Here is a 14335-nt window from a genome sequence, read left to right on the forward strand (position 1 = left end):
AGTAGAGACAGAACAGTAGAGGCAGAACAGTAGAGGCAGAACAGTAGAGGCAGAACAGTAGAGGCAGAACAGCCAGAGATCCTTGAGAACAACATCTAAACTACTAAAGAACAGATTTGATTTGATCAGCTGATGGGTAGAAGAGAAATAAAAAGAGGGAGAAAGAGAGGGACAGAAAACAAAATGAAAGAGATCGTAAGAGAGAGAGAGGGACAGAGAGACAGAATCTAGGTTCCCATCCATTTGTCAAAAGATTTCCAAGCAAATATTCTAATATTCGGACAAAAAAATGAATTATAATCCACCTGTAAAACGTAATTTGTTTGATCAACATTTAGGAAAGGTTCCCAACAATGTTCTGTTTCCATCAGGCCTGTTTTCAGTTTTTTATCTGACATGTACAGTTCTTTACTCAAATAAACATGGAAACAGAGAAATGAACAGAGATAATAACAGAAGAGAGAGAGAGAGAGAGAGAGAGAGAGGCTCATATTGAGGAAGGTTAAGGGACACCTCCTCTGACTGGGACAGGCTTCCTGATGCCCTTTAAATCCTTTTAGGAAGCAGAGATTACTTTTTCTACAGCACGCCTACACAGCAAGCAACACACACCACACACCAAACAAACACCAACACACACCACACACCAAACAAACACCAACACACACCACACACCAAACAAACACCAACACACAGATAAATGCTCCTTCAGACTCAATGCAATGCATGCACCAATCCCCACACATACACACAACCCCCTAAACACACACACACACACACACACACACACACACACACACACACACACACACACACACACACACACACACACACACACACACACACAGAAATGAACACAAACAAATACACAAACAAATTGTCAGCTCGGAGCAAGTGTTGGGAGAGTGACAGAGGTGAGGCATGTCTGCTGACGAAGCAGAGAAAGGGGTGGATGAGTCAGTGTACTGAGGTAGGTAGACTGAGGCAGTAGCAGCCTCGTTCACATGGCCATCCAGCACCACGCTCTGTCCTAGACCAATGACTCACATCATCTATCTATTCCTCTTCATCACAAAGGACTCAGGGCTCTACGTAGCTCTCCATCAATCACCACAAGTTCAGTTTCATGAAGCATCCTTGAATGGATTGGATCAGATTAGATGTGTGTCTCGTTGGGTTGAATTTCAGCTCAGTTAAAATCAGGTTTGGGATCGAAATTCAACATGTATCAATCAGGAAATTAGGACTTTTCAATTAGTATGTTTTTCAGTGAACCTTTTCAATCCATGATCAGAATGTCCTATTCATTCTCCACTGAGTAAAGATGAATTTACATAGTCCCTGAAACATGGTGGTATTTCATCTCTGCCGGTTATACTCTGCACCTGGGTTGTGTTCATTAATGCACACTGTCACAAAGCGTTTTGCATTGGAAATGAAAATGAGCATTTCTTATTGGACAAGTCCAGCTAGTCCCGCACTATTTCAGTCAGTTTTCTTCAGTTTGGTGCCTAATGAACAACACCCTGATTTTGAGCAAAACAAGTATTTTGGTTGCAGTGTTAAGACACACTGGTCCAGAGACACCTAATCTTTGGCTCATTAGGCCGTCTAAGAACATAATCACCTAGGATGCTGATCTCCCCAACGTAATTACACATTTCCCCATGCTTTGGACTTAATTCGAGGAATACGCTGCTCCTCATTACTGCCAAAGATGAGCCAGTACGACAACACAGAGATACATACTAGTCTATGATATTGGTAGCATTTTATATTGAGTTGACCTGTGTAGTCCAGAGGCCGTAACCTGAGGACCTTTGCTCCTCTAGGAGCTAAAATTAGTAGGTAAAGTAAGTGCCACCTGTGTAGTAATGAGGTAATTACACTAGTAACAACCTTAGGGTACATAGTAATACTATAGTAACTAGCTGTCTGAGCCAACACAAAGACACATGAGGATCTATGATGTGTGTTTTACCTCTATTTTAACTGTCTTTTGAAGTACTGTATGACATCACAGTGTATGTGTTTCTACATACAATAATGTGAAATAAACCTATAAGTAAATGATGAACTCCATCAAAAAATGGAGAGCCTCTTCAGTGACGTTGTTTCATAATGGAGTGGCGGCCATCTTGTTGGGGGTGGTGGTGGAGTCATGGTTCTCACCATGTGACAAGGAGTTAGTCTGCCTAATCTCCTCGGAACACCTTAAATAGACCAGTAGCATGATTACTAAGGGAACTGGCCACGTGCTACGCCGCTAAACACTAAACTACAAACTAGCATAGTGAAGCTAGCATGTGAAGCTACGCCAAACCTGCCATCGCGTGAGCTCAACTATACCTGCTTTCAACACTTTCACTGCTTTCACTCAAGGTTGAACAACTTACACTGTGAGTAGCTCCTAAGCCGAGCCAGACATGGTCGATAACAAATACAATCTAGTCACAGTTCAACCAAACTTGCTATTAGAATTGAGAAACCAACGCTACCCGTATTACACCCTATTAACCTGTCAACCAAAATATACAAAAGTTACACAGTAGACAAGCAATAAGTAGGCTACTGCTGTATTTTCCCATCAGAATACTGTTTGACAGCGAGCTATGATTCTCCAAACTGAATGAAATGCTGTGCAGTTCTTCCATTAATATAATTTGATGACCCCATAAACCATCTGTTCTTGTGAACTGAATGTAAGTGATGTATGTTAATTCAGCGTCAATGGGACACGCTAGTAATAACACTCTATAACCCCCTAGGAAGATGAGAAATCAAAGAGTATTTGGTTCCTATGACCACACACACACACACACACACACACACACACACACACACACACACACACACACACACGCCACTCTCTTAGATTACAGAGTCAAGTGGCAGCCTTTTGAAGTGTAAAGGGAGCTCAATAATGAGATGGCCATTTAAATGGCATTCATGTAGCCTTATTAACCTAGCCCCACAATGGCTTAGTTAGACTACAGGGCAGCTAGGAGGCTAGGGAAGGCTAAACACATCAACCACAAACCACTCCCTCAAAGGTCAAACACGTGCAGCAGTCATGACAACCAAGACCGTGACCAACGTTCAGGTTCACTTATGGTAAGAGGGGTACCTTTAAACAGGGTGTCAATATTGGTGTCCTGTTTACAATTGGAAGATATAAAAACCAAATTGACTGCAGACGTGGTTTTTATATAGCCAGTGAGTGACTGAACAACATGGAGTGTACAGAAGACTGTAGCCCTAACCCACCTACTGTAACAATGGAAACGGCTGAAATCCTTGTATGGTGTGTGTACCTTTCAGCAGAACTGTTTCTATTTTAGCAGTAGTGAAAGCTGTACTGGTCTTACCTCCCCAAGATGAGGTGTGGGGTTGAAGCCACACAGGTTGCACACACTCTTCTTGCACTCAGTGCAGTTGCTGTAGTTAGGGGTGTCTGCTGATCCAACGTTCAGCTCCACCTTACACAGAGGGCAGTTTTCCTGGGCCCCCGAGCCTGGGGCCGGAGTAGGCGGCTCCCCCGCTTTCAGAGGCTCTGCGGGGGGCTCTGCTTCAATGGACTTCTGGTCCTTCAGCAGGGAGACGGCACGTTTGGGGGCCTTCTTGAAGGCAGGCGGGGTGTCAGGGCTGTCTGAGTCGGGGGGAGACCCGGGAGCGGAGAAGGGAGAGTCTGGGGGAGAACTGGGGGGAGAACCGGGGGCAGAGAAGGGGGAGTCTGGGGGAGAGCCGGCAGGAGAACCGGCAGGAGAATCGGCAGGAGAACCAGCTTTCTCATCCACAGAGTCCACAGAGTCGGTGGTCAAGAGGTTAGTGGCCGAGCTCAAGATGGACGAGCCAAAGCCGAACATCTGGGAGGCAGCCGCCGGGGGCTTGGCTGTCTCGGTAAAACCACCGAACCCGCTGAACATCTTCCCCGTCACCGACTCTGCTGTTTTTTGGGGACCAGCAGCGGCTTTGGCCCGATCAGGTTTGGCTGATCCAGTGAACCCACCAAAGCCACTGAACATTGTTCCTGTGATGGACTCGGCCGCCTGGGAGGCAGCGGCTGGAGGCTTGGCCACGTCGGTGAGTCCCCCTAGGCTGATGCCCCCCAGGCCTCCGAAGAAGCTGGACTCCTGTTTACTTTTGGCCGGTGAGGGCTGGGGGCTGCCTTTCGGGGAAGATGGGCCGGGGGATTTCTGTTTGGGCGTGGTTGGAGGGGTTAAGCCTCTGTCGGAGATGCTCTGCTGCTTAATCAGTAGATTGGGCTTCTTGCCATCTTTTCCAGGGTCTTTCCTTGAGGGTGAAGGAGGGGCAGAGCCCTTGCCCATCATAGGAGGGTCATCCATACCCCCCATAGCCCTCTGCATCTGGCAGTTGAGACACAGCCACTCTTTGCCCTGAAAAGATCCAAAACATGGTCAGACACACATACGACACACACATATACACACATGTACTGTATGGCCGGGACGGTACCAGTATAGTGATACTCATTAGTAACGTGGCAAGGAAACAAAACCCGAAGCGGATTTAACTTCTTTAGGAAAACAGCCCTAATGTTGGAAACAAATACCATTATGTTGCCATCCAAAGTCACATTTATTTATTTTCCAAGTTATAGTACACAATATTTTATATAGAGCAGGTTTTTAAAGGACCAAACAGTATGTTCTGCTTTGTATTTTATTTTTGCCATGAAAACAATATTGCGATATCACTGCCCAATATCACAGCCCTAATACAGGTACACACACACACACACACACACACACACACACACACACACACACACACACACACACACACACACACACACACACACACACACACACACACAATCCTTTCCATTAACTGAAACATCCCAGTAATTCAGAGAAAAAACTACTTCATTAGTCAATTTCAATAACATGCATGATTCTCTTTTCACACTGTAAATTGTTTTTCGCTCGGTTCATGAGGGATTTAAAAGCAAATTGAATGATTTATACTAATTACGTGTTGCAGTAACGGGAGCTGTATTTGCAGATTGTGGCAATTTGCAGAACCACCATTAAATGTACTATTCGACAAGGCTGCATTACAAATGGAATATTTCCCTAATTTGAGGCAAAAATCCTATCATCACAAACCATTTTATTTGTTTTATTTGAGATGTTTATTGGTCGATTCATTCTTGAAATACAAGAAAAGTACTCTGATGAAAGTAGATGCATTTCATGGTTAGTTAGAAATGGGAAACTACTGTATTGATGCATCTGTAACACTTTATAAATATATCATTAGATAATTATACTGATTTCCTACACGATATATACTGTATGTTTGTTCTAAAGATGGAGTTTCGTCACATATCCTGACAACTAGCTTAGCTACAGTGTAATGTTTTTGTTCCCTATACAGGACATGGCCTTGGTTACCATTGTCTACAACAAGAAACCCTACAAAAGAGGACAATATTGACATGGTTATTATCAGTATCTTGCATAGAACAACACTCACATTTCCGTTCCCTCTTTGTGATTACCATGCTCAATAATTCTACCCCCAGAAAAAGAGATGCTAAATATGATCACTTTGTGATTCTGCTGTTTTATCTGATAACGTGTGCAAAGATATACTTTTTTTGAGGGGCACTGATGACCAAATCTTTGAATTCATTATTTGCATTGTATTTTCTGTATATCTATCTATAATAAATACCTTATATGGATAAGTATCAGATCACCTGCCCCCCTCAGTTTCAACAGGCATGATGCCTCGGGGGTGTATGGCTCGTGTGGTTGGTTACTGAAATCCGCCAGTGGCCAGCGGTTGGAGGCTTCCTGTGCCCATGACATGAGTCACCTTGATAGCTTCCCCACTGTCCATATGGCCCCTCTGTTCCTCAAGCTGTGTGGCGTTAATATGAGGGGCATTTCCAGAGCTAGGCCTGACTGCATGGGCATCTCTGGAATGCTAAATGCTCAAAGGCTAATGCTAAAAAGGCTCATGCTAAAAAGGCTCATGCTAAAAATGCTAATGCTTAAAAACTATCGCTCGTCTTCTTTAGATATCAGACTTAACTGTTGGTTTTTATTGATTCACCTTTTTTATGTATATTTTGTACTGTAATGGTGTACTGTGCTTCTCTTGTGAAGTTGAAATGTCATTTAGACATGCTGGGTGAATTTTGTACTAATAAACAGGAACCGAAAACTGAAACTAATTCAAGGCATGCGTTGGTTGTTGTATCTATGCAACGACACTGGCAGTAGACATTTAATTGAATGAAGTGTCTGATACATCTGAGACAGAATGTGATGCGAAAAAACACCATATAATAGACCTCAGTCAGTACAAACTACAGTACAAATACATTTTAAGGGTAAGAGAGAGAGCAAGAGAGAGATAGAGAGGAACAGCGACAAAGGAAGTGTGGGAAAATTGAAATACGGGGGAGAGAGAGAAAGGGTAGTATAAATATATACCAGAGAACAGGAGAAAGAGAGAGAGGAAGAAAGCAAGCTAGAGAGAGAGGGCCTTCTCTTACCTCCGAGTCTGGGGGGCTGAAGCCACATAGGCTGCACACCTGGTTCTTACACATGGTACAGTTGCTGTAGTTGGGCGGCTCCTTGGAGCCCACGTTGAGCTGGGTACTCTTGCACAGCGGACACAGTCCACCTCCAGGTGGTTTACCAGGGCCTTGTGGACCAGGGGGACCCCCAGCTTTAGCTGGCCCGCTTGGCTGTGCACCGGGGCCAGGGGGTCCTTGCTGCCCAGGGGGCCCTTGACCGGGGCCAGGGGGTCTAGGTCCTTGCTGCCCAGGGGGGCCTTGACCAGGTGGTCTGGGCCCTTGCTGCCCAGGGGGCCCTTGTCCAGAGACAGGGGGTCTGGGTCCTTGCTGGCCAGGGGGGCCTTGACCAGGGGGTCTGGGCCCTTGCTGCCCGGGGGGTCCTTGACCAGGGGGTCTAGGCCCTTGCTGACCAGGGGGGCCTTGACCAGTGGGTCTGGGCCCTTGCTGCCCGGGGGGTCTGGGCCCTTGTCCGGGGCCAGGGGTTCTGGGCCCTTGCTGCCCAGGGGGTCCTTGACCAGTGGGTCTGGGCCCTTGCTGCCCAGGGGGTCTGGGCCCTTGTCCAGGGCCAGGGGGTCTTGGCCCCCCCTGCTGGGGGCCCTTGCTGCCCGGCCCTGGGGGCCCACCTTGGGGCTTCTCTCCAGGCTTCTCTTCCTTGTCAAACAGGCCAAATGAGGGCATGTTGACCCCGGAGCCCATGGAGGTGACCTCGGAGGACATGGAGGACATTCCAGAGGACACCTGGGACGTCATGGACGAGACAGCGTTAAGCGGGTTGGCCCCACTCAGGAAGCTGGAGCCAAACATGCCTGTTTTCTTCTCCGGGTCCTTAGGCTCCTGCCTGAATCGGGACTCTAAGAGGCTGAGGGACGAGGGACTGCGGCCAGGGGCCGGCCTGCCAGTGGGGCCCTCTCCAAACGCGTCTACGGTGCGACTCTTGCTGAGCCGACCAGAGTGTCCAACTCCTGGCTGCTGGGGCCGCTGCTGAACATCTGCCTCCGAGGGCCTGAGAGAGAGAGTGCGAGAAAGAAAGAAAGAAACAAAGAAACAAACAAAGAAGAGTCATTTGGCAGTACAAATGGAAATAGATGGTGTATATGAATTTCAATACTCTGTGACTTCCTTTCTTTCCCTCCTTTCCTTAATCTGTACTGATGTGACAGAGCTGGATAAGTGAAAGCAAATTGCCATAGGCTTCCACCATGTTGTTGCATTTTCAGATCAGCGAAGAGGAAGGAGAGGAGACAAGGAGGGGAAGCTACTTTACACTATCAAATGGCTGATATTTGCCGGTTGCCAAACTTAGAGATGAGACTAATTAAACACTCATGATCACCATCGCCGCAGAAGAGCTCCTAAATACATCATTCAACACACATACAGACACATATGTATTCCAAATAAACAGATCTTCCAAACAACCAAATCATTAAGAATGATAATCGTTATGTGACAACTCATCACTCAAATTCTACAGACATCTCAACAATCTGGTTTGATGTGTTGTAATAACATAGCCTACTTAACTACAAGGCCTACATGAGATGTGGCTTTTGGGGGTATTGCGCAATACTGTAGGCTAAATGCTCAATGATGAAATGCACTTAAGCCTCTGCCCGACACAACAAGCTAACCTTTCACCCCAAAGCCATTGGACATAGGCCTATCATCGGCACAGTGAGCACAAAGCAAGCATAGCACCAGCCCTAGGCTAGTGCTGATGGGAAGGTGAATAGCGCTGAATGACATCTACAGTTGAGAGATCATGGAGATATAGGAGAGTGAGAGACAGCTCAATGGGGTAAGATGAGATGGCCTTATTAGATGGAGCTGAGAGGCGGGATAGACAGCCTCGACTGAGATTGAACCTGTCACATAGATGATAGATCAATGCCGAGCACGAAATAAGATCAAACGGTTCAGGTTTGAAACAGTGAAGCATCATTGTGAATTTGAACTGCAGGTAAAGCATGACTTACAGAGAAAAATAGCTTGCCATTTGAGGCTAACAGACCATAAGCTAATTGGTGTTTAAAAGGAAAACTCCACCCAAAAACTATCTTTTGGTATTTGTTTCATTAGTCCATTGTTGACATAGTCCCAACATGTTTTGCTTGTCAGAAATCAAGTTTTCAAGTTATGTAACTTTCAAAATACAGAAATCATCCCTGTATGATGTATTTTGCATCATGTGATGCAAAACGCAGCATAATATGATGCAAAATACATCATATGTGGATGATTTCTGTATTTTGAAAGTTACATATCTTGAAAAAACTTGATTGCTGACAAGCAAAACATGTTGGGACTATGTCAACAATGGACTAATGAAACAAATACCAAAAGATCGTTTTTAGGTGGAGTTTTCCTTTAAGTGCCCAAAACAGCCCGCCAGTTCTGCCATTGGCAACTGTTGGTTTCAGCACCATGGAAAGCAACTAGCTCACAGACAGACCGCTCATCCACTTGGCTAATGCGTTTCCTTCCACAAGATGTTCGATATCTTTCCATTTCCAAAATGAAATTCAAAACCCACTTTCAAGAAGCAATAAGGGGGAAATCAATGACTGTGATGACATTTGCGATCGCTATTCTATATATAGTCACATTAATATGTATGTATCCCCTCCCCCTATTCTGGCTTGGGTAATAATAACTGTTCTCACCAACAGAGCGAATTAGTGATAAGGAATTTGTGATAACGTGTATCGTGTGCCAATGTATATTTTAATGATATACTGGGGGAATTGTTGGTTAATAGGGGACACACAAGCAATCCCATTCAACACCATTGATGGCTTGTTATTCACACAGCCAGCGTCGGCCTGAATATCGACTCTTGACATATATTTGCAATAGAAGCTACGTAAATACGATTAGGCTATGATATATAATTGACAACATTGGAACGGTTATATACAATGTTGGCACCGTGAGTGGAGAGACTATTTGTTTGGTGTGATAGCGTCCTTCGTGGGGAAAAATACAGTGGCTTGACAGAGTCATTTTTACCCAGGAGGCATTTCGATTCTTTACAAACGCTGGTGTCTTACCACCGATTTTACAGAGGCTATCCTTCGATAATGGTACAATTAAACGATTTACGCAGTAATTCGCATGCAAATAATTGTTTCAAGAGATTATTTCAGTATCATACCATTTAGTGCATTCTAATATTTGATCTGATGCGGTATTGTGAACGAACTGACAAATTGTCCAGCATTTTATCAGATGCTTTAATTTAATAAATTAAGCGAATTAACAATTTAGGGTAAAAACAGGATTGGTCTTATGCCTATCAATGCTTCAAGACTATCTTTGTAAATGTCAATAACAACAACCAACTATGATTTTTGAATGGTATCATCTATTCCCATGGTAAATGTGAATGGGTGTGAACATGCATTCTCCTTTCCTGTGCATTCATAGTGATACACGGCTGACAAGCTGCAGTGCTCTGCCTAATCAAAACACGGCATAAACACACGCCTTTCCTTCTCTGTCATGAGTAGGCCCGTTAAATGACGGGGTACAGAGAGGAGTGGACATTTTAAAGTGCACAAAAATGCCAGTAAAATCCTGCCTTCGAGCGGGCGCGCCCCCGGGCTTGTTGGCTTGCGCCCTTGACATAGCCGCGGCGAGTTGCTTCCTGTCGTCCTCGCTGAGTTGGCTCAGGTCCACCTGTGCCCCCGTGGAGGTCCGAATGAAGCCTCCTTTCCCGTCCGGTGCGAGCCCCTCCGGTAATCCAGCAAGCACCCCTTCGCCGCCTTCGAGGCTCGCTTCGTTCCCCATGATGGCCCCTCCCGCCGCCCCCCGTTTCGATTTCGACGCGACGCTCTGCGTTTTTAGCTCCAAAGAACGTGGTGAAAAGCGGTGAAAACGACCCCCCTCGACTCTGCGTGCATCTCAAATTATTTCTCCATCTTTACATCGCCCTCTCCCTCGTTCTCTCAGTTCTGTGTTGATATCGCGCATCTCTTCAGTCGATGGACGACGGTTTTCCTTGTGGGTCTGTTTTCAGTTCTATCCTACTACACCACATCCTCTCCCTCTCTCCCTGCGCTCTCAAACGCGCATGTTCCGCTTCTGACAGGTGACAGAAGACTTCACCGAAGGAAAATATGTAGGCTTTAAAGGGATCAACGTTAACCGTTAAAAACATAACGTGTAGGCTACAGAAGAGCTCTTGTTAGTTCAAAGGGGCAAGTGTATTTTCCTTTACTCATTTGTAACCTGAACGACAATGACACGACCTAAGTTGCTGACTATTGATTTCTGTAATACATGACGTCCCGGTGACATTTTGGCTATTATGTAAATATCACGATGATCATGTAATCTTAAAGTAGGCCTACAATGAGTGGGTTCAAGTGATTAGGCGTCACACATCCAGATGTATACACACACACACACACACACACACACACACACACCTAAATGCCAGTGATATGCCATTATAGCATTGTAGTGCTCTGGGTCAAGAGTGCAGGTGTGCATGCTTTTGTTCCAGCCAAAATACCTCTTCAATATATTATCAACATTTTGATTGATTTAATTGAAACTAAACCCTGCAAATCATGTAGTTCTCCTCTACCAGACTGGCAGCATACTGCCCTGCATCCCACTGCTGGCTTGTTTCTGATGCTAAGCAGGGTTGGTCCTGGTCAGTCCCTGGATGGGAGACCAGATGCTGCTGGAAGTGGTGTTGGAGGGCCAGTAGGAGGAACCCTTTCCTCTGGTCTAAAAAAATATTGGATTGTGTAGAATGCTGTCTTTTGGATGTGACGTTAAACAGGTGTCCTGACTCTTTGTGGTCACTAAAGATCCCATGGCACTTATTGGAAGAGTAGGGGTGTTAACCATGGCGTGCTGGCTGAATTCCCAATCTGCCACAGACACCTAATCATCCACAGTTTACAATTGGCTCGTTCATCCCTTGTAACTATTCCCCAGGTTGTTGCTGAGAATGTGTTCTCAGTCAACTTACCTGGTTTAATAAAAACTACCAGAGTTGGTGAACATGGGGCTTGGATGAGACTTCATTTCCCAGAGTGCATCACTGTGGCTGGATCTGTTTATCTGCACTGAACCTCAATTAGCTGCTTTTTCCTCATACTTTACCCATGACACTATTCAATCAAATCCTATTACCAGGTTTTTGGGGTGTTCTGGTACAATTTGGATTCATGTTCCAAGCAGAATAATGTTTATAGTTTGGACATTCATGTAGCATGTAGCTAATCTTGGAAAAAAAGAAAACAGTTTTAGACTGAATAGGGCCCTGATATGCATAAACAGTATTTACACCACGTTAACAGTTTGGTATTTACACCACGTAAACAGTTTGGTATTTACACCACGTAAACAGTTTGGTATTTACACCACGAAAACAGTTTGGTATTTACTCCACGTTAACAGTTTGGTATTTACACCACGTAAACAGTTTGGTATTTACACCACGTAAACAGTTTGGTATTTACACCACGTAAACAGTTTGGTATTTACACCACGTAAACAGTTTGGTATTTACTCCACGTTAACAGTTTGGTATTTACACCACGTAAACAGTTTGGTATTTACACCAAATGTATTAATCTACATATAATAATCATTAAGTGTGTGCTTACATTTGTCCTATTTCACACATGTTCAAATTAGATTTTTTGTTGTATATCCCACTGAGACAGCAATCAGCCATTATTGACAGCGACCCTGGAGCAATTAGGGTTAAGTACCTTGCTCAAGGGCACATCAGCAGATTTTTCACCTAGTCTGCTTGGGGATTTAAACCAGCAACCTTTCGGTTACTGGCCCAACGCTCCTAACCACTAGGCTACCTGCCACCTGAACATGATGCCTAGTTTATGGGGAAAATATGTACCATTCTTTTAATTCGTAACAGATTTATACATAATACTCTCAAAAAAACATCCACAAAATGAAAACTATTCAGCACAGTTGTAGCTCAAGCGGAATTCCACACTCACGTCCTCCACACACAGGGATTCTAATTCTATATTCCAAGCAGGCACACCATCCAGATCACTGGTTATGATATTAAAGAGCGTCCACTGTGCTTTCCATCTGTGGGATGCGCTGTCATGTGATGGCCAGTGCTTATTCACAGCTTACAGAGCTCCAGGCTGGATGTGTCCTCTGTGTACCTAGCTTTAGGCTCTCCCTTCCTGGGTAACGGCAGAGGAGAGGTCCTAGGGTGGGAGAGTCATTGCGGTGAGCAATTTCTCTACAGATATCTTGTTATTGGCTGTGTTTCAATCTAAAAGATCCTTCGGTCTAAATTCATTGCCCTCATGGATAGAAACAACTGAGTAGGTGTAATCACTAGATCCATCTAGTTCCCACCATATTGCTTTCACCTATCCAGCCCTATCAGACCTGTGAAAGGGAGTGAACGAGGTCAGAGGAGAGGGAACATCCTCTTGGAATAAAACGCAGCCATTAACTTACAGTGCTGTTTTACTTGTGTTTATTATAGCAGTGGATGGTCATTGTGTTTATTATAGTATTGGATGGTCATTGTGTTTATTATAGCAGTGGATGGTCATTGTGTTTATTATAGCAGTGGGTGGTCATTGTGTTTATTATAGTATTGGATGGTCATTGTGTTTATTATAGTATTAGATGGTCATTGTGTTTATTATAGTATTGGATGGTCATTGTGTTTATTATAGCAGTGGGTGGTCATTGTGTTTATTATAGTATTGGATGGTCATTGTGTTTATTATAGTATTAGATGGTCATTGTGTTTATTATAGTATTGGATGGTCATTGTGTTTATTATAGTATTAGATGGTCATTGTGTTTATTATAGTATTGGATGGTCATTGTGTTTATTATAGTATTGGATGGTCATTGTGTTTATTATAGTATTGGATGGTCATTGTGTTTATTATAGTATTGGATGGTCGTTGTGTTTATTATAGTATTGGATGGTCATTGTGTTTATTATGGTATTGGATGGTCATTGTGTTTATTATAGTAGTGGATGGTCATTGTGTTTATTATAGTATTGGATGGTGATTGTGTTTATTATGGTATTGGATGGTCGTTGTGTTTATTATAGTATTGGATGGTCATTGTGTTTATTATGGTATTGGATGGTCGTTGTGTTTATTATAGTATTGGATGGTCATTGTGTTTATTATAGTATTGGATGGTCATTGTGTTTATTGTAGCAGTGGATGGTCATTGTGTTTATTGTAGCAGTGGATGGTCATTGTGTTTATTATAGTATTGGATGATCATTGTGTTTATTATAGTATTGGATGGTCATTGTGTTTATTATAGTATTGGATGGTCATTGTGTTTATTATAGTATTGGATGGTCATTGTGTTTATTATAGCAGTGCATGGTCATTGTGTTTATTATAGTATTGGATGGTCATTGTGTTTATTATGGTATTGGATGGTCATTGTGTTTATTATAGCAGTGGATGGTCATTGTGTTTATTATAGTATTGGATGGTCATTGTGTTTATTATGGTATTGGATGGTCATTGTGTTTATTATAGTATTGGATGGTCATTCTGTTTATTGTAGCAGTGGATGGTCGTTGTGTTTATTATGGTATTGGATGGTCATTGTGTTTATTATAGTATTGGATGGTCATTGTGTTTATTATAGTATTGGATGGTCATTGTGTTTATTATAGTATTGGATGGTCATTGTGTTTATTATAGTATTGGATGGTCATTGTGTTTATTATAGTATTGGATGGTCATTGTGTTTATTATAGCAGTGCATGGTCATTGTGTTTATTATAGT

The 14335-nt window shown here is 43.6% G+C and overlaps 1 protein-coding gene across 1 annotated transcript in view; it reads right to left on the reverse strand.

The window, feature by feature from the left end:
• pcloa (piccolo presynaptic cytomatrix protein a) overlaps positions 1 to 10779 on the reverse strand; it is a 64916-nt gene extending 54137 nt beyond the window's left edge. The window contains exons 1-3 of the mRNA XM_029761668.1: positions 10134 to 10779; positions 6530 to 7556; positions 3369 to 4397 (exon numbers count right to left, since the gene is read on the reverse strand). Coding sequence (XP_029617528.1) covers positions 3369 to 4397; positions 6530 to 7556; positions 10134 to 10342 — 2265 coding nt within the window. The 5' untranslated portion in view covers positions 10343 to 10779. The remainder of the gene's footprint in view (positions 1 to 3368; positions 4398 to 6529; positions 7557 to 10133) is intronic.
• Between the last annotated feature and the right edge of the window lie 3556 nt (positions 10780 to 14335).

This window comes from Salmo trutta, chromosome 8 (assembly GCF_901001165.1).
Source record: "Salmo trutta chromosome 8, fSalTru1.1, whole genome shotgun sequence".
In the NCBI taxonomy this organism is placed as follows: Eukaryota; Metazoa; Chordata; class Actinopteri; order Salmoniformes; family Salmonidae; genus Salmo; species Salmo trutta.